Source organism: Fundulus heteroclitus, chromosome 2 (assembly GCF_011125445.2).
Source record: "Fundulus heteroclitus isolate FHET01 chromosome 2, MU-UCD_Fhet_4.1, whole genome shotgun sequence".
Lineage (NCBI taxonomy): Eukaryota > Metazoa > Chordata > Actinopteri > Cyprinodontiformes > Fundulidae > Fundulus > Fundulus heteroclitus.
Window position 1 is genome coordinate 7,947,294 of NC_046362.1, and position 25,572 is coordinate 7,972,865.

At 43.4% G+C, this 25,572-nt stretch overlaps 1 protein-coding gene across 7 annotated transcripts in view; it reads right to left on the minus strand.

Annotated features, from left to right (window-relative positions):
• Positions 1–3,399: 3,399 nt before the first annotated feature.
• LOC105926251 (unconventional myosin-IXAa) overlaps positions 3,400–25,572 on the minus strand; it is a 168,541-nt gene continuing 146,368 nt past the window's right edge. For 3 of the 7 annotated variants that reach the window (XM_021316351.2, XM_021316350.2, XM_021316347.2), the window contains 19 exons: positions 24,106–24,196; positions 23,716–23,919; positions 21,440–21,534; positions 21,251–21,354; positions 20,936–21,159; positions 20,438–20,554; positions 18,591–18,779; positions 18,408–18,455; positions 17,793–17,904; positions 17,296–17,357; positions 15,332–15,524; positions 14,841–14,969; positions 13,742–13,847; positions 13,424–13,555; positions 12,353–12,476; positions 10,753–10,806; positions 7,719–7,924; positions 7,440–7,582; positions 3,400–6,347 (listed from right to left, as the gene is read on the minus strand). In XM_021316351.2, the coding sequence (XP_021172026.2) occupies positions 5,959–6,347; positions 7,440–7,582; positions 7,719–7,924; positions 10,753–10,806; positions 12,353–12,476; positions 13,424–13,555; positions 13,742–13,847; positions 14,841–14,969; positions 15,332–15,524; positions 17,296–17,357; positions 17,793–17,904; positions 18,408–18,455; positions 18,591–18,779; positions 20,438–20,554; positions 20,936–21,159; positions 21,251–21,354; positions 21,440–21,534; positions 23,716–23,919; positions 24,106–24,196 (2,722 nt within the window). In that variant the 3' untranslated portion in view covers positions 3,400–5,958. The remainder of the gene's footprint in view (positions 6,348–7,439; positions 7,583–7,718; positions 7,925–10,752; positions 10,807–12,352; positions 12,477–13,423; positions 13,556–13,741; positions 13,848–14,840; positions 14,970–15,331; positions 15,525–17,295; positions 17,358–17,792; positions 17,905–18,407; positions 18,456–18,590; positions 18,780–20,437; positions 20,555–20,935; positions 21,160–21,250; positions 21,355–21,439; positions 21,535–23,715; positions 23,920–24,105; positions 24,197–25,572) is intronic. The other 4 variants (XM_021316349.2, XM_021316348.2, XM_021316352.2 and 1 more) reach the window with 4 other exon arrangements.

A 25,572-nucleotide genomic window follows, 5' to 3' on the forward strand; every position in this document is an offset into this window, starting at 1 on the left:
GTCCACCAGACAGAAACCCATGTGACTGACAACACTTCCTGTTGGGGTAAAAACCTTGTTAAGAATCCTGGAATCCCCTGCTTCTGTTTTTAAAATGGCTTTGGGCTGCATTTAAAATTGCCTTGGTGAACTTTGTTCTGATATAAAAAGTAAGCTGGCAATACAGATGTTGTAAAAGTCCACAGAGCAGAGGCAGATATGACCCAGTGATAGAAACGTTCTTTTAACAACTCCGTTACCACACGCTTCTCTCAGTTGTGAAATTTGGAGGAGATGTTTCAAAAGCAAAGGGAAGCATTGAAGTCTTTTTTTGGCTGTCTGATTAAACACATACATAAAAAAACAGTAAATATAAATGTGTTCAAATTCAGCATTTAAGACTGAGACAGCAGGAATCTGCTTGGTATGAAATATAAAGTGTAGTTTTTATGATTTAGAAGCCACACCTGCAAAGCTTTTATTGTAACTGTTTACAGAGAACTGGGTAGTGCATGAGGCTGTGGGTCAGATTCTTATCCATACTGACAAAATGAGAAGTCATTGGAGAAAAGCATACGCCTAAAAAGTGTTTACCATGACACTTTTACCATGAAAAATGACTACAATGTGTTGTTGGTCTTGGTGCAGAAGCACCGGAGAATGTCTGCAGTGTGTGAGCCCACCGTTGATCATCTGTGGGTAAGACCGTGGACGGTTCTAGACAGGGACCAACGGGGGCCGGCGCCCTTGTAGAACTGGTCCTGGCCCCAGTTATGGCCCCTGTACTGAAGACATAGTACTAAATCACTGGCACAGAAACCATAACTGATTTTATAATAAAACCATTTTATTTAATTTTTTTTATCTGTACAGTTTTAGTTTAACAAGGATTTCAAAATGAAGGTGTTGCACTTTTAGCTTCTGTCGTATTGAGGTAGGATCACAGTTTTCATCTGCTGGACCAGGGATCTGTAACCTGCAGTTCCAGGGACACAAGTGGCTCTATGGGTCTGTAGCTCACTTACAGAAGCTATACCCGAGTTTATTTTTGTCTGGTTAAGAAAAATGCTTTTTATGCAATGTATTATGAGTTATGAGACGCAATTTGATAATAAACAATTGACAAATTGATTGTACAATTGAGCGAGTCCAGGCTTTTAAGTAGGAATTAGTAGTGAACTGGGGACAACCCGGGACGACTTTTCTCTGCCAATGGCCCAATGCCGGGCGTCGGCCATTCACATAAAAACATGTTTACCTGAGACGTAGACATTTGTGTCAAAGAAAACCTAGAAAAGTCCCTCGATGAAGCCTCGTTTCCCCCAGAGAATTGTGCGCGAGCTTGAGCCGCGTGTCTAGTGTTGCACATGTCGACTGGGAGGAGACCAGGAGGGAGGGGAGGAGGGTTTCCCGTGATGAAAAACCAGTTGGGGGCGGGGCTTACAGTTCAAACTAAACCGTTCTCCTCACTCATGGTTCAAATGTATGCAGGACAAGAGATAGTTCCTTTATTATACTAAACGATGAACTCCTGCCCTGATTTTCTGGTTCAGTCTTTTGCTGTGTGCCCCCATGAGAAAACATTGGCCCCACCCTGGCCCCCCTGGTAAAACGGGTCTAGAACCGCCACTGGGCAAGACAGTAATCTAATGTAGTCAAAACTGAATTTCAAACAATCCATAGCATGTCGCCATAGAAAAAAGGATTTCATAGTACTTTTGAGAAAAAAAAAACGATTCGGATTGAAATACTTGAACATCCTAACCTGCTCAGACAAAAGGTCATTTAATTCAGTTTGCACAATACAGTCAAACACAACACAGTCAAAGTTAATATCCAATTTCTCTGAGGCTGAATGTCTGCTGGAAGATTAGTATATTGAGCAGTTCACCTCGGTAGCGATAAATGGACGATAACACTACATCAGCCTTGCTGGAAAATACCCCGCTAAAATGATGAGTAAATAATCTGCATAATCACCCATGTACTCTGAGCTACTAGAGCGAGTTTCACACGTGCGTTTGAGGTGAAAACAGAGGGAGTGTAAATATTGTCATCCTACATCTTAGAGGAATAGACATGGCGTAGGGTTTCTGTCAGCAAAAACAAATGCATAAAAGTAATTCTGTAAATGTATAAAAGTATTGCATTGTTCATCAATATGCAGGTGTACTGAGCGATGACGGTTCCTCTAAAGTGAAAAACCTAAGTATCCAGAAGCAGGCGTCGCTAGTCAACAGCTTAGCTGTGTCAGGGAAAAGATTTACACCGGCATGCCATGGTGTTAGAAGAAATCCAACTACGTTTTTGTCTTACTTTAGCTCTTTAAAAACATGTTATGTGTTAATTGCCTGATTACTAATTTAATTACTTGAATTAAATGGCCAGCATTTTGTTAGATTTGAATTTATTTCAGTAAGTGCGTCTTTAAGAAAAAGGGACTGGGGCACTAATGTGGAATTTTGGAGCAACATATAGACATCAAGAAAGTTGAAGCTCAGGCTCAAATGGTTCTTCTGAATGAACGATGACCCGAAGCATCCAGCCAGACTGATTCCAAGGCGGCTTAAGAATAAAGTCAGTGTTACATGGGTTCTGTCAGCAGGAATGGGCCCCGACTCTTCCTGCCAACTTTTGTGAGAAGCTTGTGGAAGGATGTCCAAAATGTTTGACCCAAGTCAGGCAGTTTAAAGGCAATGGTACCAAATATTAACAGAAATGTATGTGAACATCTTACCTTCAAGACGGTGATAGAAGAATGTTTGAAAAGTGAGAAACGTGCTCATCATTCTGCCATTTAACAAATAGAAATAATTTTGGTAATCCTAACGAGCCTAACACAGGGAAGGTTTATTCAGCTTACCTGTCTCACAGTGAGAAAATAAAAAGCTTATGTCTTTTTATATGGTGTGTGTAAACTTCTGGTTTCAACTGTACACCGCCCAGCAGAAAACATCACACAACTCAACCGTGATTGGCTGCATTTTTTGCTTTTTTTTTTTTTTTTTTTTTTTTTAATAAGCAGATGAAATTTTCCCCCATAAAGATTTTTTTCCTCCTTACAACCATAGACATGTTTAGATCATAAAAAAAAAAGAATGACACAAATTGCACCTTATACATACTTAACTATGTCCACTATTGTTGCAACACTTCTTTTTTTCACCGTTTCCCTGCACAAAAACAAACAAACAAAAAAAAACAGACAGGACCGTGTGTGTCCTGTAGAAAAACAAATGTTGCTGTGATTAATAATGATCGGTAATGAAAGGATAATATATCCTTTCCACCTACTGTACATTGCAACGCCATGATCATAAATAGTACATACATTGTGTATAAAAGATGAACAAAAACAACGACTGAAAGCGAGGCATGCCTTCCAGTGACAGTTACATTCACTTTTTACTTTTTTTTTTTGCGTTTTTCTTTTGTTTTTTATCTCCAGAATGTCGAATGGAAACACACCACAAATATTGCTGTGAAGATAACTAACCAGTTTTGTTCTTTCAGCTCACTTCCAGAAAAGATTCACTTTTTTTTTTATTATCCTGACAGGTTTACAGTTAATGTTGTTCATAACATGACAAGAAAAAAAAAAACAGACAGACATACACAGAGCCTTGCAAAAGTATTCACACTTTTCCGGTTTTCGACGCGTTGCAACCAAAAATCGGAGAGAATTTTATTCGTATTTTACGCCGTGAATCAACAGATGTAGATTTCACTAACAAAGTGAAAAGACAAAGATGCACGGTTCGGTAATCTGTAAAATGTTGCGTGCATTTCTATTCGGCCTCCTTTCCTCTGACGCAGCTCGTTAAAATCTTGTCGACCAACCGCCTGCACGGCTCGACGGGAAGGCCCTGCAAAAAAGAAAAGCAGCCAAGAGCCACAGGGTAACTCGGAGCGACTGTGGAGGAGCTGCAGAAATCCACAGCTCAGGTGCGGGAATCTGTTGTCAGCACAACTGCTAGCTGTCCACAACAAACATTTATATTATTTTATTTTTCTCTAAAGTAGCAAAAAATAAATTCTTAAGAGCCGTTCGGAGCGTGTCAAAACCTGTCAGAGGCTGTAAAAGACTGACAACAGGCAATATCCAGCCTCTCAGAATCTGTGGCTTTGCTTGAAAAAAAGTTGTTCCATCCAAACAGGATTTATTATTATTATTATTATTATTTTTTAAAACGTTTTGAAAACCATAATTATCCTTTCCCTCCCACCTCACCATCACGCACAGCTTTGTGCCGGCTCCAGCGCATAAAATCCTGCTAAAATACCATTACGATTGTGGAGTTGGCAAAACGTGACAAAAGCTCAAAGGCTGTGAAGACTTTTGCAAGGCGCTGCATCGCTGAGACGGTCGGTTTTAAGGAGGTCGCTGATTAACACTGATGGTGTGGTGAGAGGAGAGAAAAGCTTGCTCCGAAGCACAGAGTCAACATCGCACACGCACACACACACACACACACACACATACACACACACACACACACACACACACACACGGACGCACGCGCGCTATGAACAGAGTAGGAGAGTAAGAGTACGCACATGGACTGCGTGGGTTAGTTGCTACTTGTTTTGGTTAACAGGCAGATTAAATGCTACTTTTCACAGCAAGAACCCGGAGAGAAGAGTAGAGAAGAGCTACGGTTATGGTGAGAAAGAGAGCAGGAGGAGGAGGAGCAGAGGATTTCGTGTGGCTCAGAGGCGATAGTGGACGGTTTATAAATGTTTTGGTAAGTGCAAGGCAATAGACCCCCTCCCCTCTTTTTTCACTTTAGTGTAACTTGCACAAATAGTCTTCACCCTTACAGGAGGAGTATTTCTGAGAGAAATCCATAGTGTATAAAAGAGTGACTAGGGGAGGCTACATGTGCACAGAAGTGACGGAGATGTCATAGAAAGAGAACCGAGCAATGGGCAAAAAAAAAAAAAAAAAATGGCTTTCATCAAAACAAACCAGTTATAACAAATAAATTGACATCTTTGATATCAATAAACGCCTATGATACAGCAATATTGTACAAAAAAACCCCCCAAAACAATTCAAGTCCTGACGCAGTAACACTGATGTTTCTGAATTAAACCTGTGCAGAAGAAAAAAGGCAGGTACCAAAAGCCTTCCTCCCGGCCCCTCGGCCGTGGCGAGCGAGCTCTGGGGACGTTTGACGAGTCATGGCGTCGGTGCGGAGCGTCGCCTCTTCCCTAAACGGCTCTGGTCGCGGTGCGAGAAGGAAACGTGGCCATGAAGCACGGCGGATCAGAGCGTGGAACCTGCGTTTCTGACACTTCACTTTACAAAAACCGCACAGATCGACAATGAACAGGATTAGCACTGGACACGCTCTCTCTCTATGTACATTTACGTCCTCTGTAACATAATAATAATGATAATAATAATACTAATAAAATAATAATATTAATAATAATTATTATAATACAGTTTCGACAGTCTGCTCTAAGTGATGTAAAGACAGGTGTGATGGGAGAGCGAGCAGCCTCTGGGCTGGGGTGTCCTGTGTAAACGTGATGAAAAGCACACTTAGCTTGGCGCTGGTTCTACACCACATGTCCACCAGTTCAGTCAGTATGGCTACATTTGTTCTCGGCGGCGTTACCCGCCTGCCCACATGCTGAAAACTAAAAGATGGAGCGTTGCTAGGTTTGGCTTTGCGGGGTTTCCTTTGTTTCATCTAACCTCTCATTGTTCCTTTAAGTGACCCCTGGTACGCCTGCAGGGGCCAGAAGGTGCTGGGATCTCCTCACTTCACATCGGTCCAGCTTTCTGCTGTCCACGCTGCTGTAGTATCCCCTCCGTGTTGTGTTTCCGGTCTTTTCTCGTCCCCAAATCTTTCTGCTTTGATTGGGTCGGAGGACGATGGAGGTGGGCACAGAGGAGAAGCTCCTTTCTAACCTGCAATCTCCTCCTCAGAAACTGGCAGAAGCTATTCTTCCTCCCCCTCCTCGTCGTCACACCATGAACTCATTATTGCTGTACAGAACCAGCTGCTGCGACCCCGAGCCGAAGTCCGACTCCCTCCGATGGGCTCCGGAGGAGTCGCGCGGCGAGCTGCGGCTCAGCCGGAGCCTGAGGCGCGTTTTCCCAGCGGTCCTTTGGCCGTCCTCCGCTTCCGCCAACGGGGCCCCCAGGCCGCACGAAGTGAGCAGGGGCCCGGAGGAGGACGAGCGGAAGCGGTAGTGAGGAGACGGGGAACTGGAGGCGTTGGAGGAAACGGAGGAGGGGTGATAGGAGGAGGAGACGGTGGAGGTGGAGTCGACGGAGTCCTGGGAGTCTGGCTGACGACGCAGGGTTCGTCTGGGCTTTGCCTCCGACTTTCTCGACTGGTACGGCCCGCGTTCTGAGGAGAACAGAGCGGCGGAGGAGAAATAAAACAAACACAAAGTTATGATGCGCTTCTAGTTACAGATATTCTTATGCTGAGGTTCCCAAAGAGGGGGTCAGGACCCTCCAGGGGGGGTCGCGAGATGATTCTGACCTTACAATGTCAGAGAAATACTTGTTTTAACATAGCAAATTTATGCCTTTAATCTCAGAAAAAGATTTCAGCTAAAAAATTTGCGACTTTTCGACAACATTTTTTGTCAAAGAAATTCATATTTAGTTTTTTTTTCTAGAGTTCTTTTTTTTGGGTAGAAGTTCAATATTATGAGAATAAAGTCACACAGTCGTTTGCACAGTTGTTTCAAAGTCCTGACGCTAATAATAATTTGATGGTGATTTGCTAAAAATATTTAGTATTTCCTTAATTGTGAAACCGATGCCGAAGTATAACTTTACGAGATGCTCAATATTCCTCATTTTAACACAGGGAGAAGACCGCGCTTTTTTGCAAGAGTTTTCATAAAATGATTACTTTAGTCTCACAGTTTTATGATGTCATTCTCGTAATTTCCAAAAGAAAAAAGATGGCCAGACAGAGGTTGCATAGAGTGCACCAGGTGTTGTGAGTTCAGGGCGTGTTATAATGGCTGATCTGAACAGGATGTCGATTATAAAAGGACACGCAGAGGGTAGGGAGGCTTTCCTCAAAGTAAAAAACAATAAGCACCGTCTAATTAAATGGAGATGGAACAAAACTGTTGCATTTCAGCTTTCAGCTCACATTGCTGCAATTACAGAATCAAAGGGGTGGGGCTTACAACTCCAGCACTCTACCCATGATGCATTTCCACAATGCTGAGCTCTCTATCTCGACCTTCATTCATGCTTTGGTAGCATGGGGAAAAATTCAGAGAATCCTTTCTTTCCTTACTTCAATAGGTCTGACTTCTTTAATAATTACTTCTACGGCTGAGAAATCTTCTAAATACCTAAAAGAAAGTGCGCGGCGGTGCCCCGCAGCCGGCGTAAGTGCCTGCTGCAGTCTCACTCTTTGGGGAAATCCAAGAGATTGTAGCCACAGCGGGGCGTAAGACACAAACAGACGTACCAAAGGGAAGGCATGCAGCTCCTTCTGTGTCCATGGTGATGTTTTCAGAGCTGTCCGCTGTGCCGATGGAGGCCTCCGATTCAGGCGTTTCATCGTCGGACGCGGGCGGCTCCAAGACCAACATCTCATACGTCAGCTCCTCCCTGACGGCACACAAACAGTGAGACGTTGGCCTTAAAACGTAAAGCTTTTAAGCTTCTTGTGCTCCAGACTGACCCTCATAAGAGCCAAAACAATGTTATCAAGAAAAAAATATCTTTTGACAGTGGGACAGCATACTTCTCTTTCTGTAGACTCTCAATCTGCTCCGTGAGGATTCGCTCCTCCTTCTGCATGGCCAGCTGTTGCTGCTCATTGAGCCCACTTTCTCCTGCATCCTCCCCTCCAGCTCCTCCCCCAGCTCCTCCCGAACTCTCGCCTTCCGCTTTGGGGCTCAGCGGAGGCGAGGGGATGTGCGAGCCGCTTTGCCGGACGCGCAGTCTGTTCTGTAAGTTCAGAAACACAGAGGGGAGGGGGGGAGAGAAAGCGGCGTAAACGTGGAGCCGGAGCCGACAGGAAGTGGCTGACGGAGACGGCAATAAAGCAGAGGAGACAGCTGAGTTGCTCTATGGTCCGCTTACACGTTTTGACCACATGCTGACGATACAGATACACACTTTCCACCGTCACTGCTGAGACCTACGAGCTCTGCTGCAGCACACACACACACACACACACACACACACACACACACACACACACAAGCAGCTAACCATGAACACATAGGGGTGACCCTAAACGTAGCCGCGCTAAGCTGCGCTTTATCACGCCGTGGAGCAGAAACAGAACGCCGAGCAATCAGTGGACCCTACCCAGTCAGTCTGACGCTCTCTCTGAGGTCCAAACGTTATTTAACAGCTTAGGTTTAAAACATACAATCAGATTTTATGTTTTCAAGGCTCATTGCTCGGATAAATGTCAGGTGTTTTTCTGTGAATGAAATGTAGACACTAGTTACGTTGGAGCTGTTAATGTTGGCTACTTGCCCCCAAATAATACCACCCCTGGTAAAGTTGTGCACAATTAAAGATCCAAATCACATCAGATGTTATTGCCTTAGCATAGCCTCGCACTTCAAGAAAACTCATCCAACGTTTAATTTAAATACAGAGAGGATCTGTGATGCTGTGGCTTGTTTCGCTTCAAAAAGCCCAGAGAACCTTGTTGGACTGCATGTATAAACAAAAGATGTAGATAAATGAAATCTTTGAGTGTGTTGGGGTGAAAAGTTTTGTTTTTCTTAAAATCACCAGTGGCGCCATTAGTACCCATAACAATTCCTTTTAAACGATGCATGTTGTTAATTTAGACTTCCTGCAGATGATAAAGACTTTCTTGGATCTTGTATTTAGTAATCCATGGATGTATACATATGACAACGCAGGGAACCATTTCTCTTGCCAACTGGCCTCTAGGCCCGAGGATGACCCATGTTTAGCTTGCCACCATGAAGAGTGAGCAGAAGCGTAATGGAGGTAAACCCATCTCCAAAGCTCACCGTTTCCCAACTGCAGCTAGGAGTAATTTAAATAGCAACACTTTGACAGCCTCCACATCCCAAGCAGTTGTTTGGGATGTGGAGGAAGATGCCAGAAAAAAAGAACACCTTTTCTCTCCAATCATTAAAATCCTAGTTATGTGGTGTTTGCTCCGCTCTGTTGGGACTTTATGGGCTTTGGTTAGATTGAGATTTTTAGGCAACAAGAGGTGGGTAGGTCCTGTGTTAAAGGTTGGATTAATATGATGAAATGGCTGCAAGTAAGTCTGAAGGAAGGTTGTATCAGGATGCTCTGGGGATAATTTGAAGCGTTTATGATGGATGCATTTTAACAGAGCTCTCAGGTCTTTAGGAAGAGAAACAGGCCCACAGTAACATAGACCCTCCACCATACTTAGCAGTGGTCATGAAGTGCTTTTCCATGTAATTATGCATTTGTTTGGTTCATTTTTTGGATCATCAGTAGATAGATCCCCCCCCCCAGCTGAATGAAAATACTCACATTTAACCCTGATTTTTCTAACGTGTACATTGTTAGATTATGCTATTATGTTATTTTATGGATTTTTACCAGGGGATCCAGCTATGGAAGATGTTGCACCATCTGTTGACCCAATAGTAACATTTCACATGCAATAAACTAACATTTAGTCACCCTGAAAGACTCCAGTAAGGAAAGTTAAAAAGACTTGAAACTCGGCGGATCTTTTTTTTATGATTTTTGGAGTGATAAATAAAAATAAATAAATTGTGGTTTAATTTCAAGGGTAAAAAAAACACTGACAGCTTATTGTTGGCTTCAAAAAGATCTAATTTCACTTCTATTTCAACAAAATAAAAATTAATACAGATTTGAAAATGACGGTTTCAATGTCCCGTTTATTTTTATGCTGGTGGAAATGGTTACATTACTTCTCGGGTTCATTGGTTTACCTGCTTGGTGCAACTATAATTAAAAATTGCTCTAAATCACGAGTTGTTTCTAATGTAGTCAACTAGGAGACTGAAGCGTGGATAAAGACAGGTGAGCAGCTGCTGAGCGCTGGTAACAAAGAAGGATCTAATTTGCATCCAGAAATGTGCTCATCCTTAATGAGGAAGGGTAGAGCTACATGGAAATCTGACAATTTAAAGCCACGAAAAAGAGAATCTGAATAAAAAAATGATGCTTAGGAAGAACATGATCGATATTAAATGTTAGTGTGACTAGAAACTATGTTATGCCATGGTGTCTGAAAGGAGAAAAAGGGTTTATTTGTTCATAAAAAATAAAATCTGAGTCTGACTGGTGACTTTCAGGTAGAATATCACATAAATCAAACTGATGGCAGCATCTTATCAGGAGAAAAATTTTGACATGTAGTCAACTTTAATCCCATCCTAATGATATTAAATTAGGGTCAACCAGACTCACTTCATTAGCTTTTATTAAAGGCCATTTGTTATAAGGTTGTATAGCTAGTTCAGTTGCTTTAACTGCAACCAATACAACAAACATAAGTGACCACTGGGGAGGGCAGGCTAATATAAGTTCAGTGTCAAGCAGCACTGTTTAGTGTGACTCATTAATATTAATTTGAAACCATGTGCTGCAAAAACAGTATCTGTCAATGGAAACACAAGAGATAAGAGCATCTAAGCCAGCTAACAGAGAGCAGCTCACAGACAGGCACAGTGAGAGCTGTGAATGAACGACACAGACAGTATGGGAGCCAATAGACTGACAGGACAGGACTGGTGGTGGGCGGGCACATGGTGGGGGCGGGGCATACATACCGGGGTGGCAGTGCGGGTAATGCTCATAAACCTAACAGCAATAAGTACAGGTTTCTGGAAGGAGGGGCAGGGGAAGGATGGAGGAAGGAAGGACATATCAGGATTAGGGACTGCTGATGGTTAATTTTGGTCAATTAAAGGGTAAGAAGAGGTGTAGACTTTAGGTTTAACTGAGATAGGAAGGTTAAAGAAAAACGACTGTAATCGAATCTTGATGCATTCCTCCAGCTCAGAGATCCCCTGACCTGCAGGTCTCTTTTCCCCAAATAATGTCTGAGAGAAACAAATACAGCCCCATGGCGTTGCTTCAGGTGCACATGAATCTAATTCCTTTGTGAGACGTTGGTGGATAATGTGCCACACTGGGTCAGTCACAGGCACTGTTTGCTACTTTTCACCTGCCAGGTCCTTTGGATGCTAGATCTTTATAAAAATCAGGAATCCTTACAACAGAAATCTAAACTAACTTGTAAGAACGATAAACCACCTACTGATTAGGAATTTGCCTTGATTTGTAACGAAAATATTAACAATCCATTTTTACAACAACACAAAGTAGTAAATAATGGTGAAGTGCAAGGAAAATCATGCCTTTGTTAATTTTTTTCCCTAATAAATAATAAATAAGCCCCCATGAGTACATACATTTAGCTGAAAATGCAGCTTTAAATCTTTTGGGGTATGTTTCTGCCAGCTTCGCACATTTAGACGCTGCTTTATTTTCGTCTACTCTTCTAAGCACGAGAACCTCTAGTAATGTTGCAGCGTCATACAGATTTTCTTCCTGTATTTTCCAGCATTTAGTTCCCTTCATTTTCTGATCAACTTTGCCCGGTTCTCCTGTCCTGCTGACGCTAAGCATCCCGACAGCAGAGTATTGCCACTATCATGTTTCACGGTGAGGATGCTGTCTTCTGGGTGATATGCAGTGTAGTTTTCTTTTGCAACACATGCCGTTTTGCACGTAGGCAAAAAACGTTGGTCTCATCTGACACAACTACCTTCTTCCAGAGACTCACTGTGTCCCTAACATGGCTTATGGAAAACGTTTAACTGGACCTGATTTTCCTTCAGCATCAGCCTCTCGTCAAAAGACTTTTCTGATTTGCATTTGCAAAAACTTAAAAAAAAAACAAATATTTTGCTTAAATTTGACAATTTTGCACTACTTTGTGTTGACAAAATGAAAAAGTTCATAAGAACTGAATCTTTGCAAGGCACCATAATCCTGCAATGTGCTCCTTACAGATCAATGTTTGCTTCAGACACATTTATTTCCTTCAGGATTGCTCCAGGATTGTCAGCTCTTAGGATTAGTTTCATTAGTCTACATGTAAAAACACATTTAGACACGGGGTTTAAAACGTTTTAAATCCAGCAACCAGTACAACTACTTTATGCTTGCGTATGAAAAACTGTTTGGACAAAGATGTAAGCGAGCTCCTGCCACGGCTGAGGAGGAGACCATGCCAGCTGCTCCTGGAGCAGAACCTCGCTTCTGTCTAAATGAAGAGTGGGGGGCCGGTCCAGAAGCAGCGTACAACCACCGTTTATATCACAGGCTGCACCTCAACCGCTCTGAAACTGAAGGCCATCTTACCAGGGACCTCCTGATGTGGGTCAGTCTGCTCTTGGCTTTGTTCTCTGCAAACTCCAGACTGCTGATGTCCTTCAGACGAGCTTTGTACTTGCTCATCTGCTCGTTGATGATCAGCTCCACGCACCTGCAGACGAAAAGCAGGTAAGGTCGGAAAAGGACAGACATCTGATGCTCACTTGTACCGCGGTCCATTCCTTTAGCTAAAATTAGGTCAAAATCGTCAATGAACGTCACAGCTCCACCACTTGGAATGGACTTTTAATCCTAATTGACCACTTGCACTTTTTTTTTATAGGATTCAGTTTGTTTCTTTGACTTTAGAGGCCTTAGTTTTGAGCAGCGATCCATTTGAAAAAAAAAAAAAGGAACTGGTTTCTTAGAACATGGCTAAAATACCTTGTGGGTGTTTGTGAATACAGAGTAGGGTTGTCAAAAACATCAATACTCTGAAAAGTATCGATACTCAAATGCTGTATCCAGATAAAATGCTAATTTGCCATGGTATTGACACTAAATATTTTAGTATATGAGGCAAACGTGGAAGGAAAACCTAAAGATCCTGACAGGCCTGTTAGCAAACAGAGCCTTAAAGTGGTGGAGACGAAGTCAAGCAGCTCAACAGTCTTGGCCAAACATCTCAAGGGCCGACACCCTGGCCTTCAAGATGAATTCTGACAGGTTAATAAATTAAAGTTATCGTTTATAGTTTAATTTAATACATTAAACGTATTCCTGATGTTAGCAAGACCAGTGGTCTGCATTAATGTTTTGTGATTAGCTATGGCTAGCATGCTACTCGGCATGTGTTAGTTCGGCTTATTTATCTAGCATTTATTTGCACACTTATTTAACCAGCATGTGTGATTCTGTTGAGAAACCAAGTTCCATGTTGAGATTGAAAAAGGCACATTTTTTATGTAAATGCTATATTTTATATTGTAATTTTTTTATGCATTTGAAAATGGTATTGAGTATCGAATATTGTCCTAAGTATTGAGTTTATAATATGGAGTTTGAAACTTTAGTGTCGTGACAGCCCTGACGCAGAGGACTGTTTAGAGTCAGACATACGCTGTGGTTTTGCTGATGTCTTGGACACTCTCCAGCGGGTCGATGGTGTCGGGACAGCGGAGGATGCAAGGAGCAAAGACGATAGCGAGCGCGTTGGCGGACATCCGGTTCGTCTCCTCCTGCAGGGCAATCCTGCACCACAACACAGCCGCGTCATTTCAGTCTCAAAGCCCGGAGTGCAACAATGACATTACAGCACGTGAGAGAGAAATACAGACACATTTATTTACACTTGTTTTTTTTTGTTTTTTTTGCACTTGTGACCTATCTAATTTTGAGATTTCGCCCCTTGAAGCTGATCTCTCGCGTGCCACACACCTGACCAGATGGAAGATGAGACGCTCCAACGTGCAGAGGTGTGTCCTGCTGAGCTGGTCGATTACAGAGTACACGCTTCGGATCACCTCCCGCTTGTCCGGCTGGCCTGAGGACAGAAGACCAAAACTCAGGCCACACGGCTTAAACCGGGTTCCTACAACTTTTTACTTCTCAAATAGCCAGAGGTATCAGTGTTTTTTAGCTAATGTTAAAGTGACAAAGTACGAGAAATAAGAAAATGAGTTGAAATGTGGGTAGACTGATGGACAGAAGGGTGGAGCAAATTGATACACAATGGATGGATGGGTCGTTTACTCAATAGGACATGGAATAAAGTCCAGCATACCGATATTTTACCAAACTCATCCAGATCTGACAACCTTTCATCAGTGCTTGGATGCAATTCCTACTCTTCCAGACTTGTGCGACCTTGCTAACCTCCGATAGCTTGACATGGTCATACTCAATTCTAGTCAGAATTTGAGTCTGATACTGCTCCATTGAGCTGTGATTATGGGGCGTGTTTCGAACGAACCAGGAAAAAAAATTCCTCTGCACTCAATTGGATAGACCTACAACCAATAAGAGCAACGGAGTGTGTGACGTATGTTAAGCGACGCATAGTTGTTGTCAACGGAAGTCAACTGTTAGCCTAGCATAAGAAGATGAGCGTTAACGATTTTTGCCGGTGTTGCAAAAAGAATGTAAGGATCCAAGGAGTCCTTCAACACACGAACCTGTGGATATCGTCTAGAACAGACCTAATAGCAGAATCTACACACCTCAACTCTCCAGCGGCAGCCATCGTTGTTGTAAACGAATTCAACCCAAGCGCGCTTTGGTGACGTGGTTGATTATGTTACTGTTGATCATCTGTCCATCATCGTATAAAGCCCGCCCTGACAATTTGATTGGCCCGCCAGATATTGGGCGAGCATACTCGCGCTACTATTGAGCAATGCCAGACCGAACTTCCCGACCTAAAACGTCGTGGGCGGGACTAAGTTCGGAATGGCACCCAGGCTAAACCTCCGACGCATCAGAAGGTAAACCGACAGCTGCAAGCGGGGCAGGACAAAATAAGAAATAAAGAGCTTACCCATGGCTCTGAGGAACTCTTCGTACAATTCAAAGGTCATGAGCGGGCTGGGCAGGTCCCGGAGCCACTGTTTGAGTACGCTGGCAATGACATGGATGTTGTAGTCGTCCAGAATCACGCTGCTCACATCTGCAGCAAAGTTTGGAGACATGAACTCCCATTTCCTTTGAGGGCAAACCATGACTAGCAGATTAGCTAGCTAACATAGAGGACCTTTGTTATTGTTGGTAGGAGTTCTTGACCTCTAAAAGGACTTTGAGCAAGTAGGCAGGATGTTAATTTTATATTAAAGTTGTGTTAGGATTAGTCAGGGTTAACAGTAAGAACATGTTCATTATCAATAGAGGTATACAAGTATTGCTGAGCTTTGGGCTGGCTCACCATTTCATCTTCTTGCACGTATGAGCATAATTACACAACACTGTCTTTATGTGTTAAGGATTCAAAGAATAAAAAAAAGGATTTAGCTCAGAATACGGCACATGTCTCACCTGTGTCCAGGCCCTGTCGCAGTTCTTTGATCTTATTGGTGGAGCCCGACTTCCTGTAGATGCCCTCCGTGTAGAGGCCGTGCATCTCGATGTAGTTGATGAGTTTCTCCACCAGCTGGGGAACGGCGCGCTCCTCGTTGGTCAGACGCGACAACTCCAGGCCAAACTGACGGGACGACAGCTCCGGGTCGTACTTTTAATACAAAAACACAGAGGGGAAAAAATGGCAGCCAGAAGGTATGAGACTCAAGACTGGGGCTACTTCGCCTGTTTACAGCAACTTTCCTGGAATATAAGAGAGAGATTTACTCTTTTTTTTTCTTTTTACGGCTTAGGTTGTTGTTACATTACAGGACAAATCCCAAGGCAGGTTCATGCAGACCAATACTTTGTTCAGGAACCTTTTTGGTGATACAAGGCTAAATATAATTAGTATATAGAGTTGGGAACATAACATTACCATGTTATGAAAGCTTATTCGCATTTATAAAATACTTTCGTCACATCTTAAACACAAACTTCAATGCATTTAGTTGGAGTTTTATGCAGATCTTTACTCTGAAGTAGAAGGAAAATGAGTCAGTCCTATAGAGTTTCTTTCCTACAGAAATCTGAAAAGTGCGACGGCATTTTAGATCAGCCTCCTTTACTCTGACACTTCTAAATAAATTCAATGGGGGTAATTGTGTTGGGAAGTCTCCTAACTTGTAAACTGAGTCCATCCAGGTGAACCCTAACCTGAGGATAAATGCAGCTGTTCTGGGAAGGCTTCAGACGTTTGTTTCACCTGCATCATGAAGACCGAGGAACACAGGAGACAGGTCAGGACTGGAGGTGTGGAGAAGCTTAGAGCAGGGTTAGGTCCTAAAACAATGGAGGAGCAGCAGACATCTGCAGCTCAGGTGGGATGATCTGTCTAAAGGACAACTAGTGCTTCTCCCCGCCACAAATCTGGCCTTTAGACCCATCGTTAGAAAGAAAGCAAAATGAAATCCCATTTGCAGTCTGTCACAAACCATGTGGGAGAGAGACAGTAAATGTGTGGAGGAATGGGAGTGAAATGAAACATGGGGCTCTACAGGCAAAGTACACAACATCCTGAACATAGCATCCCCAAGGTAAAACACGGTGGTGGCCGTATCATGCTGTGGGGATGCTGTTCCTAAGCAGGGACAGGGAAGGTGGTCAGAGTTGATGTATAAATAAATAAATAAAGTTAAGCACAGGGAACCCTGGAACAAAACTGGCTGCAAAAGACAGGGACAAAAATCAACCTTCCCGCTGGACAACTGCCCTAAAAAACAGCCAGAGCTGCTATGAAATGGTAGAGATCAAATCCACCATTCAGACCTAAAGCCAACAAAGAATCAGTGGCAAGCTGTAGCTGGATGCTCAGCCTCCAAGTTTGACTGATGTTGAGCTACAGAATGTTTTTTCCTCTCTAGATGTGCAGCAAAAGGCGGCCCTGCAGAGTACTGACTCAGAGGGCTGGCTGCAAGCACACACCGCACTGCATAGGCTCAAAAAATCCTTTTACTTCTACTACACAGTCGGGCACTACATTGTGTTGATCCATCACACACGACCCCATTAAAACACATGGAAGTTTGTTGATGGAAAGAGACAAAATGTGACAAATTACGACTATTTTCGCATGGCACGGTCTAAGATCAGGAAGAAGGACAGCATAATAAAAATTATTTGCTACAGATTATGAAGCTGTGACTATTTTCTACGCAGATTTTCTTTTGAGCTCTGAATTTAGAAGCTACTTCCAGGGAGTTCTCTGAAACTGGAAGAAAGAAGACGATTCTATCAGCATTTCCATCTATTAATTTGCCCCAATGCACCAGAACAACCAGTAAATGCCTTGATTTAGATATCCTGCCTGTTGTTTTTAATAACGCGACGGCCAGTCGAAGACGGCTGGACCCCGAACGAAACAAGATCTGGATCAAACGCACCTTTTTGCTGCACTTGGTGGTCATCTTGGAGCAGCACTTCCTGTGGCAGGCGTAGCGGCACACTGCAGACAAAAACAAACAAAGCCCTCAGTATGCTTCTGCTACGCCAACGGGGCAACGACTGCAGTCCACCGTAAAAAACCAAAGACTAGGGTAAAGCACTGAGGCGACCAGAGTACGCTCGCAGTACCGTAACTAGATAGAAGGCGGATGTACGGAGGGGGAGGGAGGAGTAATCGAATTTTACCGACACTCAGGCGTGTGGAGAGTGGGTTTAGTGGGACAGAATGTGCACCGAGAGCGTCTTGGAGAGTGTTAGGGTGGAAACAGAAACTACACACAATGGTGAGGAATTCTGGGAAAGACCGTAGATCTTAATAGCATGATATCTTTCTAGGTATGCACTACATATATTATATTTTCGTCCTTTAACTTAATATCATCTTTGGGTGAACTGATCACATTTCCCCAACGTTTGTGTGTGGCGGTGTCCTCACGTTTGCAGACGCAGGCTCGGTCCATCATCCAGATGAGGGAGGAGCAGTACTCGCAGTAGGTGGGAATGCTGTACTGAGTGGACTTAAAGATGTGGCCATTATGCTCCTCCACCTGCAGGGGGCAACAGACCCACCGGTCAGCTTAAACAACCGCTTCAAACGTGTTCAAGTGTACACCCACAACGCTTTCCTGTTTTGTCACATTAGACCATCCAACCTCTACGGGCTTTACTGAAGAAAAAGTCTAGAGTTTTTACACTGTTAGCTTGAAATACACGAACATTGGAGCATTTGCTTCAGAACCATCAAGTCAGGATTAGGGATAGGATCAGATTGGATATATTTTTCAGATTTGCTATAAATTCCCAGCTGGATGTAGGCCTGGACTTAGACCGGGCCTTTTTAATGCTGCGATTTCAACTCTTCCAGCTCTGTAATCATATCTAAGGAAGATGAGCAAGTCACTTTAAAACTTTACTCTTCTTTATGTTCTATCAAACAAATTTCTCAATAAAATACGTTGAAGTTTAATGTAACATGACAAAACGTGGAAAAACGCGAGGGGTGTCAATACTTTTTGCAAGACGATGCATTTTAGGAGGATTTTAAACTCACAATGTCGGTTTCCTTCTTCCTGGATTTCTTGCGCTCACGCTTTAGAGTCTGACAGGAGAGACAGAGACAAATAGGTGAACCTTCAGGCATTTTATGTTTCGCAACCTTTAAGCACGGCGTCTAAAGTTGAAACTACGACGTCGCCAAACGTAAGCGCGTCAAAGCGCTTTCCGTCTCTCATACCCTGCCGATGGTTCCCTCCGTGGGTTTGTACTCGGTCATGAATTCATCCAGGAAGACCTTGAAGGTGTTGACCCACACCTTCACTGGCGACTCACTCCAGTCCCTCTGCTCCAGACGCATGGTCTTCTCCAGGATGTGCTCAAACAGTGCATGCAGGTCCTTGTAGCGGATGCTCCTCCCATCATCCATCTGGTGGAGTTAAAACCAGGAACAAAACAACTTTATAGTCGCCATAGCTTTAGGAAAAAAAATACTATTACTTTTAAGTGTGTTAGATGCTACATATAGTATGTGACTATTGAGCTAAGCCTGTCTCAATCCATCCATCCATCCATCCATCCATCCATCTTCCAACACGCCTATCCGTATTGGGGTCGTGAGGGGTGCTGGTGCCTATCTCCAGCTGTCAATGGGCCAGAAGCAGGGGCCTGTTGCAATAAATCAATTAATCGCATGATAAATTCAATGAGCTCAGTAATTTGCGTTGTTGCAGGGAGGAGTAAACCCCTGCATCAGGTGCTTGGCAGGCGCATGATCCTGTTATGTAGCTCAGAGTGTAGCATTAGAGTCCCATCAGGAGAAGCAAGCCAGAGAGACACTAGTTTGGATTTGGAAAACCAGAGGTGGAATTGGTTTCAAAGCTAAACACGACAACTGCAGTGCGGGAGCACATTGGATTCAAACCGAATGACCATAGTGAACCACTTTACCTGTTAGAGTCGGTATGCCGTATTTGTTGGAAAGCAACAGAACAAACATGCGTCTGCACCTAAGACATAATCATCCGATGCCGTTTTACCAGCAGGGAAAAAAAAAAAGAAACAAAAAAGATACAACCGATGGCTGTCTCCGTCTTCCCAACAGTCCACCATCACTGGAGCGTGTAATCGACAAGCAAAATAGAAAAAAGGGCAGTGCAACATGCTGTGTGCTTACAGACCCTGCAGGTTAGGGTGAACAGACGTTCCTGATCTCTGGGGGCAGTTCCCGTTTTGGACAACCCGTCCCCGGTTAAAGCCGTCCCCAGAAATGGCCCCAAATTGAAAGTTTTATTATAAAAGTTATTATGGTAGCTGCCGGTCACGCTGCTGTAAGCATTACAGAAAGAAGACAGTCCTCCAGTCCTCATCTTAAATGTTCTTTAGAAATTCAGCTTTATTGATCTTTCAGAGGGTGTACTTGTATTTAGGGCTGGACGATATGGAAAAAAAGCATAATGATAAAATAGAAATAATATTGGTCGATATAGATAATTATCAACATTTTCAAAACATATATTTTAAGTGCAGCTCTGATCATTTTATGCTGTTGCTTGGTGACCTATTTTTAGATACACAACACATAGACACTGAATTCAAACTCAACCTTTTATTCAACCAACCTTTTACCAAAACTACAAGTTTTTAAAAAAAGAAAAAAGAATGCGTGCTCTCTGAACTCTGAAGGGGGCGGGGCTTGGTGTCTGTGTTTGTAATTGGTTGGGAGGATGTAATGACTGTAATAATAACCTACATGGTTAAAATGCATAAGGAAGGAAAACTGTTCTTCTATTGAACTTTTTATTGACCCTTTTTTCTATCATCGATATACGTCTATCAATCGATATATATAGTTATTGAACTCTCGTCCAGCCTTACTTGTTTTATTAGGCTGTTATTACATTAGTTGAAAATGGATACGGACGACAACATTAGCGTTTATCGCAATAATTTCAGGGACAGTTTATCATCCAGCCAAATTTGTTATCGTGACAGGCCTATATTCAGCACTGGTATATTCAGAAGAATTTGATGGCCACAGGAAACGTCAAATTAAAAAGGGAACATGTGAGCGTGGTGAGGACTTACAGCGAGGGCAGTGGAGTATGAGTTGAAGATGTTGATCCGGAACTCCTTCAGTGCTTTCTTGAAGACAACATCTACCATGGTGTCCTTTTTACCGTCTTCTGAGTCCAGGTCAGCAATCTGTGGAAACAACACAGCTTTTGAGTCAGACGTATGTTTTTTTACTCAGATGGATCGCCTCTGCTACAGTTTTCCACTGCAACACCTGATATTTACTCATTTAAACACTAGTTCAGATGGAATTTGAGTTTTCATTTCAAAGTACGATGAAATTTGTGATTTTTTTTAACGCACATCTGTTTTCTATGTTCAACTGACAACGCGGGAAGCGTTACAGTCCCAGCTCTAATGAAAATGAATCAAAATATACCGCACTGCTCCCCAAGGTTCTGACTGGTGCTAGCCGTGTCAGATTTCAACGCGAGGCCCGGCTCGCCAGCTCAGCTGATTCTCTAACTACTTTGGGGATATGGTTCATGTGAGAGGATAATGACTAATGACCTTCTTCATGAGAAATTCGTTCATGCTGCGGTAGTCGTGGGCCGAGGTGAGGATGTGCAGCGAGTCGTTCTGCCACTGGGCGGGTTCCAGAGCGATGCTGCTGATCTTCAGGCTGCGGCGCCGCTTCACCTTTGGAGAGGGCTCCTTGTTCTCCTTGGTGTCTCGGATTTCCCGAGAAGGAACCACTTCCAAGTCCAGAGTCCCCTGAGGAGAAGACGCGCTTTCTAGAAGACCAAAAATTAAGAAGATTGGCCATTGGGTAAATCAAGATTTACTAGGTGTGCGAATATAAACTGGATCGCTTCCTTCTGGTACCATGCATCTCAACCGCTTCCCTCCTGCTGGTTTGTTTCTCCCTTGACAGTTTTTTCTCGCTGTAGCTCTTCTTGCTCCAGAATCGCATCTTCCTCCCCATCCTGCTGAGATGAACGTCAAACATCCACAGCAAAACGTGAGACACCCATGCTGAGAGTCATGGTTTGCATGAGATACTCAAGATCCTACCTTCCATCATGACTGGAGGATTTCCTGAGGATGTCCACTTTGCCCAGGTCCCCTGACGACATGGTCTTATGGATCTTCTTCTCCTCTTTATGAGACTGCAGAGCAGAGGGAAAGACGTCAGCAAACACAAGAAACCTTCCCTTAGTCAGTTGACGAAGCTCTGGAAGGTGTCAGATTAGTCCAGGATGCTGTAGAAGTTTACTGAGCCTCTCCGGGAACATGTTCTGTTGTTTGTTACATCGTTGACACTGAAATCTGTGAGTCATACTTGGATTTTGCGAGATGAGGATGAGACCCAACACCAAGTAGTACATAACTGTGAAGTTGAAGGGAAGCAACATGGCTTACACCAAAGCTGCATCCCAGATGCTCAAAGGAGCGTTTCTGCAGGTCGTTCCTCCCAGCTGCAGTCAGACTTTATAATCTCTGCTGCTCACAACAGACTCAATAATTGTTTACATCATGCCAACAAATATTTTACACTGTTCCCAGATGCTAAGGTAACTTGCACACGCCTTAGCTAGGGATGCTGCAGCACCATCATGCATATTGCATATTATATTATCATGGGTTTTATAAATAGGCTGCAGTTTTTTCCCCCACTGTTAAACATTTTCCACTGTGCAATATTTACTTTGGTATTTACTTTTTGTCTTCTACACTTGGCGTTTCTTTAGAGCTAATTTTACATTAGACTAGTTCGTTCTTTTTTCCCTCTTCTGTTCATTGCTAATAATTGTGTGTAACTGTGTTTGTATGCCACCGTTACACCTGAATCTCCCCACTGCGGAACAACAAAGGATTTCTTATCTTATCTTCGGCCACACGTTGCATTTTGAATGCAGGCCAAACACATTTCTTCCATGTGTCTAATGTGTACGCTACATGGATCGGAGCACAGTGGGACTTCTTGTGGTTGTATTTCAACAACAGCTGTGTTCTCTCCGCTCCTCCAGACGGATCTTCCAGATTTGCGGGGTACGTAACTAGGAGTAGGACTAGGAGTTCTCAAGCAGTCAGCTTCTTTTTTTAATGCACTCTTAGGCTCAGCTGAATAGCCGTATGCCTGTAGATTTACAGACGTGCCGGTTTTAAACGTTCTGCCTGACGGGTTCCTTGATCGTCTTCATGCCGTTTGCTAACTAACGTTTCCTAACAAACCTCAGAGGTCAGAACCGGAACAGCTGGCTTTGTAGATTAAATTGTATTTAGTGACTTCTGTAGGCATTTGATAGCACTGATTTTTTTAGGGCCATCAGATACACCAAATACACCTTTAGGATTTTTATTAAAAAATGAAATATTATGTGAAACCAACTTCCCAAGTTTTGCACTTCACAATCATGCACTATTTTGTGTTGGTCTAGCACAGGAATCCACAATGAAACACGTTAGAGCTTGTGCTTAAAACATGAGAAAATGTGAAAAGGTTTTATCCCACGGATACCAGAAGGGAGACTGACGGAATGGGACGCCGGACGTTTTTTGGCTAAAACCAAACGATTTCATCAGAGAGAGGTGGCTTTGCTGAAAGGCTTCTGGGTTTTTTTGGCATGCAGGAGAGGTGGTTGGCATGCAGTGCAACGTGTGACGCATGCTGATGGGCTGTCAGGACAGGCCTTTCACTACAGTATGTCGCAGGACACGAGCAGACGTTGCAGTGAGAGATGAAGTACAGCAGGGATACACATCAGCTCTGACATCTGACAACCTGATTTCCAACCCAAACATTTTGACCTCCTTTTTCATCCAAAAGAGACAGAAAACCTCTTTAATGTAATCTGTTACGATGTTTTCCTTCTTTTTACCAGCCTGCGCTCAGAAACTAAAAAGATAAAACAATTGACATCTGGGTAATTTCACCTAATTGTGTGAGCCAAATAAACAGAATACAGTAGATTAAGCCCCTTATTGTTGGTGTATCCCTCTGGAGAAGTAGAAGAGGTGAGATGAGGAAGGCTGTGATGTCTGGAAACAACTTAGACTCCAAATTGTGTGCGAGACCATGCACTGCAGAAGGGGAAGGACTTCTCCTCCTTTGCTGGTGATTGGAAATAAACCGTGTGCACTACGTTTATATTAGTGAGGAAGCACCTGTTGGTGGTGAAGGTGGTGGTGAAAGTGGGGTTAGCATTGTTAAATGAGCTCCGTCTCCATCGCCGCGTGGGGTCAGATCCACCCGAGGAAAAGAAAAAGGGTGGAAGGAGGCGGGGGAGTAAAAGTGGACAGGAAGCTCGCTTGGAGGTCAAGGGACCCCCGGAGATCTGGTGTTTTACCATCTCGGAGTCACTGTGACAGTCGGTGTCAGGGTGGGCTCGTGGGGGAGACAGGGAGGGGGGCAGCGTGCAGGAGTGTGCGGGGACGTAGTATTCGTCGTCGTCGTCCGACTGGGTGGCCCCCTCCGAGTTACAGCTGGTGAGGAAGTCGGAGCGCGTCCGGGACATTCGAGCTTTCTTTTTGGGGCCGGGGCGGCCCACCTGCTAGCAGGTAACCACAGTAACAGATCAACGATACGGGCGTGCGTGTTTGAAGGTAACTAATGTAGTTGATACTACCAAGGGAACATGACATGAAGGAAGGACACGACATGAGGTGAATGCAAAAACTGAACTATGCGCATGGATGAGATACATTTAGCGACCTGAAGGCTGACACGCGTTTCTCACCTCTCTGTTTCTGGATCCAGCAGCTTTAGAGTCGTCTCTGTGCATAGAGAGAGAGAGAGATCTATCCTGGTGCCCCAAATCCTTTTCTGACCTGCAACAAACAGCCAAGTTTCATAAGGTTGGACAGAAAATCTCCAGTGTTGTCACCTCTACCACTGGTAGGTGCAGTCTAGTTTCGTGTGTTAATAGAAATCAGCAGTGGCAGTACCAACCTTAAAGAAGCCTGGATTGAATGTTGACTCAGTTGCAAACTACAGACCCATCTCAAAACTATCGTTTTTGTCTAAGGTCTGACTTGTCAAAACCAGAAGCCTGTCTATCTGAAATTAGGAGATTGTTACCTAATAACTTCCTGCTTCTTAAAGGTATACTATGCAACATTTTTCAGTTGATTAATGTCTTCCATACCGTTTTGGATGAATAAATGAGTCATTTCAGGTCGAACAAAGGTTTTCTCGGCCGCCCTGGTGGTCTGTGGGGGAAATACCGTACAAGATCCCTCGGCCCGCACCCACAGGCTCAGAAGTCTCGTGCAAGACCACGAGAGTCGGTCTCGCTTTACGGCGAGAACTCCATGTGTTTTTGCCCTGCCATTCACTATATGCACGCGCGAAAGCAACAACAAGGAACCCAGTGTTAACCTCAAATAAACAAATAAACATGCAAGCATATCGAGTATTTTTATTATTATTATTATTATTATTTATTTATTTAATTTTTAAAGTTGGCGAGGCGGTAGCGTGAGTTTGATAGCGCTGCGGGAAACCCTGATGTTCATACTTTCACTGTGTTAGTCATTGTTTGTACTGCCGTTTTTTCCACTTTTCGTTGCGTTCGCCTGTCTGCTAAACTCAAAACAACCGCGCCTGGCTTGACGGAGAAACCAGAACAGCTGAGCATCTTTATGACAGTGCGCTTTTACTTTCACCCTCTGGGGGGGAAAAAAATCAACCCCGGTTGCATAGTATACCTTTAATGATGAAAAGACAGTTTTGATGGTTATCAGGCCTCCAAAATCTTATGACTTGCCCCAAAACCTCATCTTAAAACCTGACAACTGTGTCATGAATTGCAGGGACCAGGTAAAGAACTTCATGTAAGGTTTGACCCCGTCCCTTCCTTTGAGTCTCACATAAAAGAGCTAACAAGAATTGATTTTTAGCATCTCTGGAGCATTGCTGAAAAGTGCATATTTGTGAGGTTTGGGGAGGGAAATGATATACGTTTTTCTTTCAACCGGAAATGTTGATAGCATGGCGTGCTTTTGTTTTTGTTATGCGTTTAGGCTGGACTTTGACTAGGCCACCTTAACCCACGAATGTGCTTTAAACCATTGAAAAAGCTGACTGATTCCAACAACAAAAAATATATTACTAAGCTTTTTGTTCACCAATGTTCTCTAAGGAACCTCCGCAGCCTTCACGAGGCTGAATGCACAAATATGCACTATGTCACATATAACCCTAA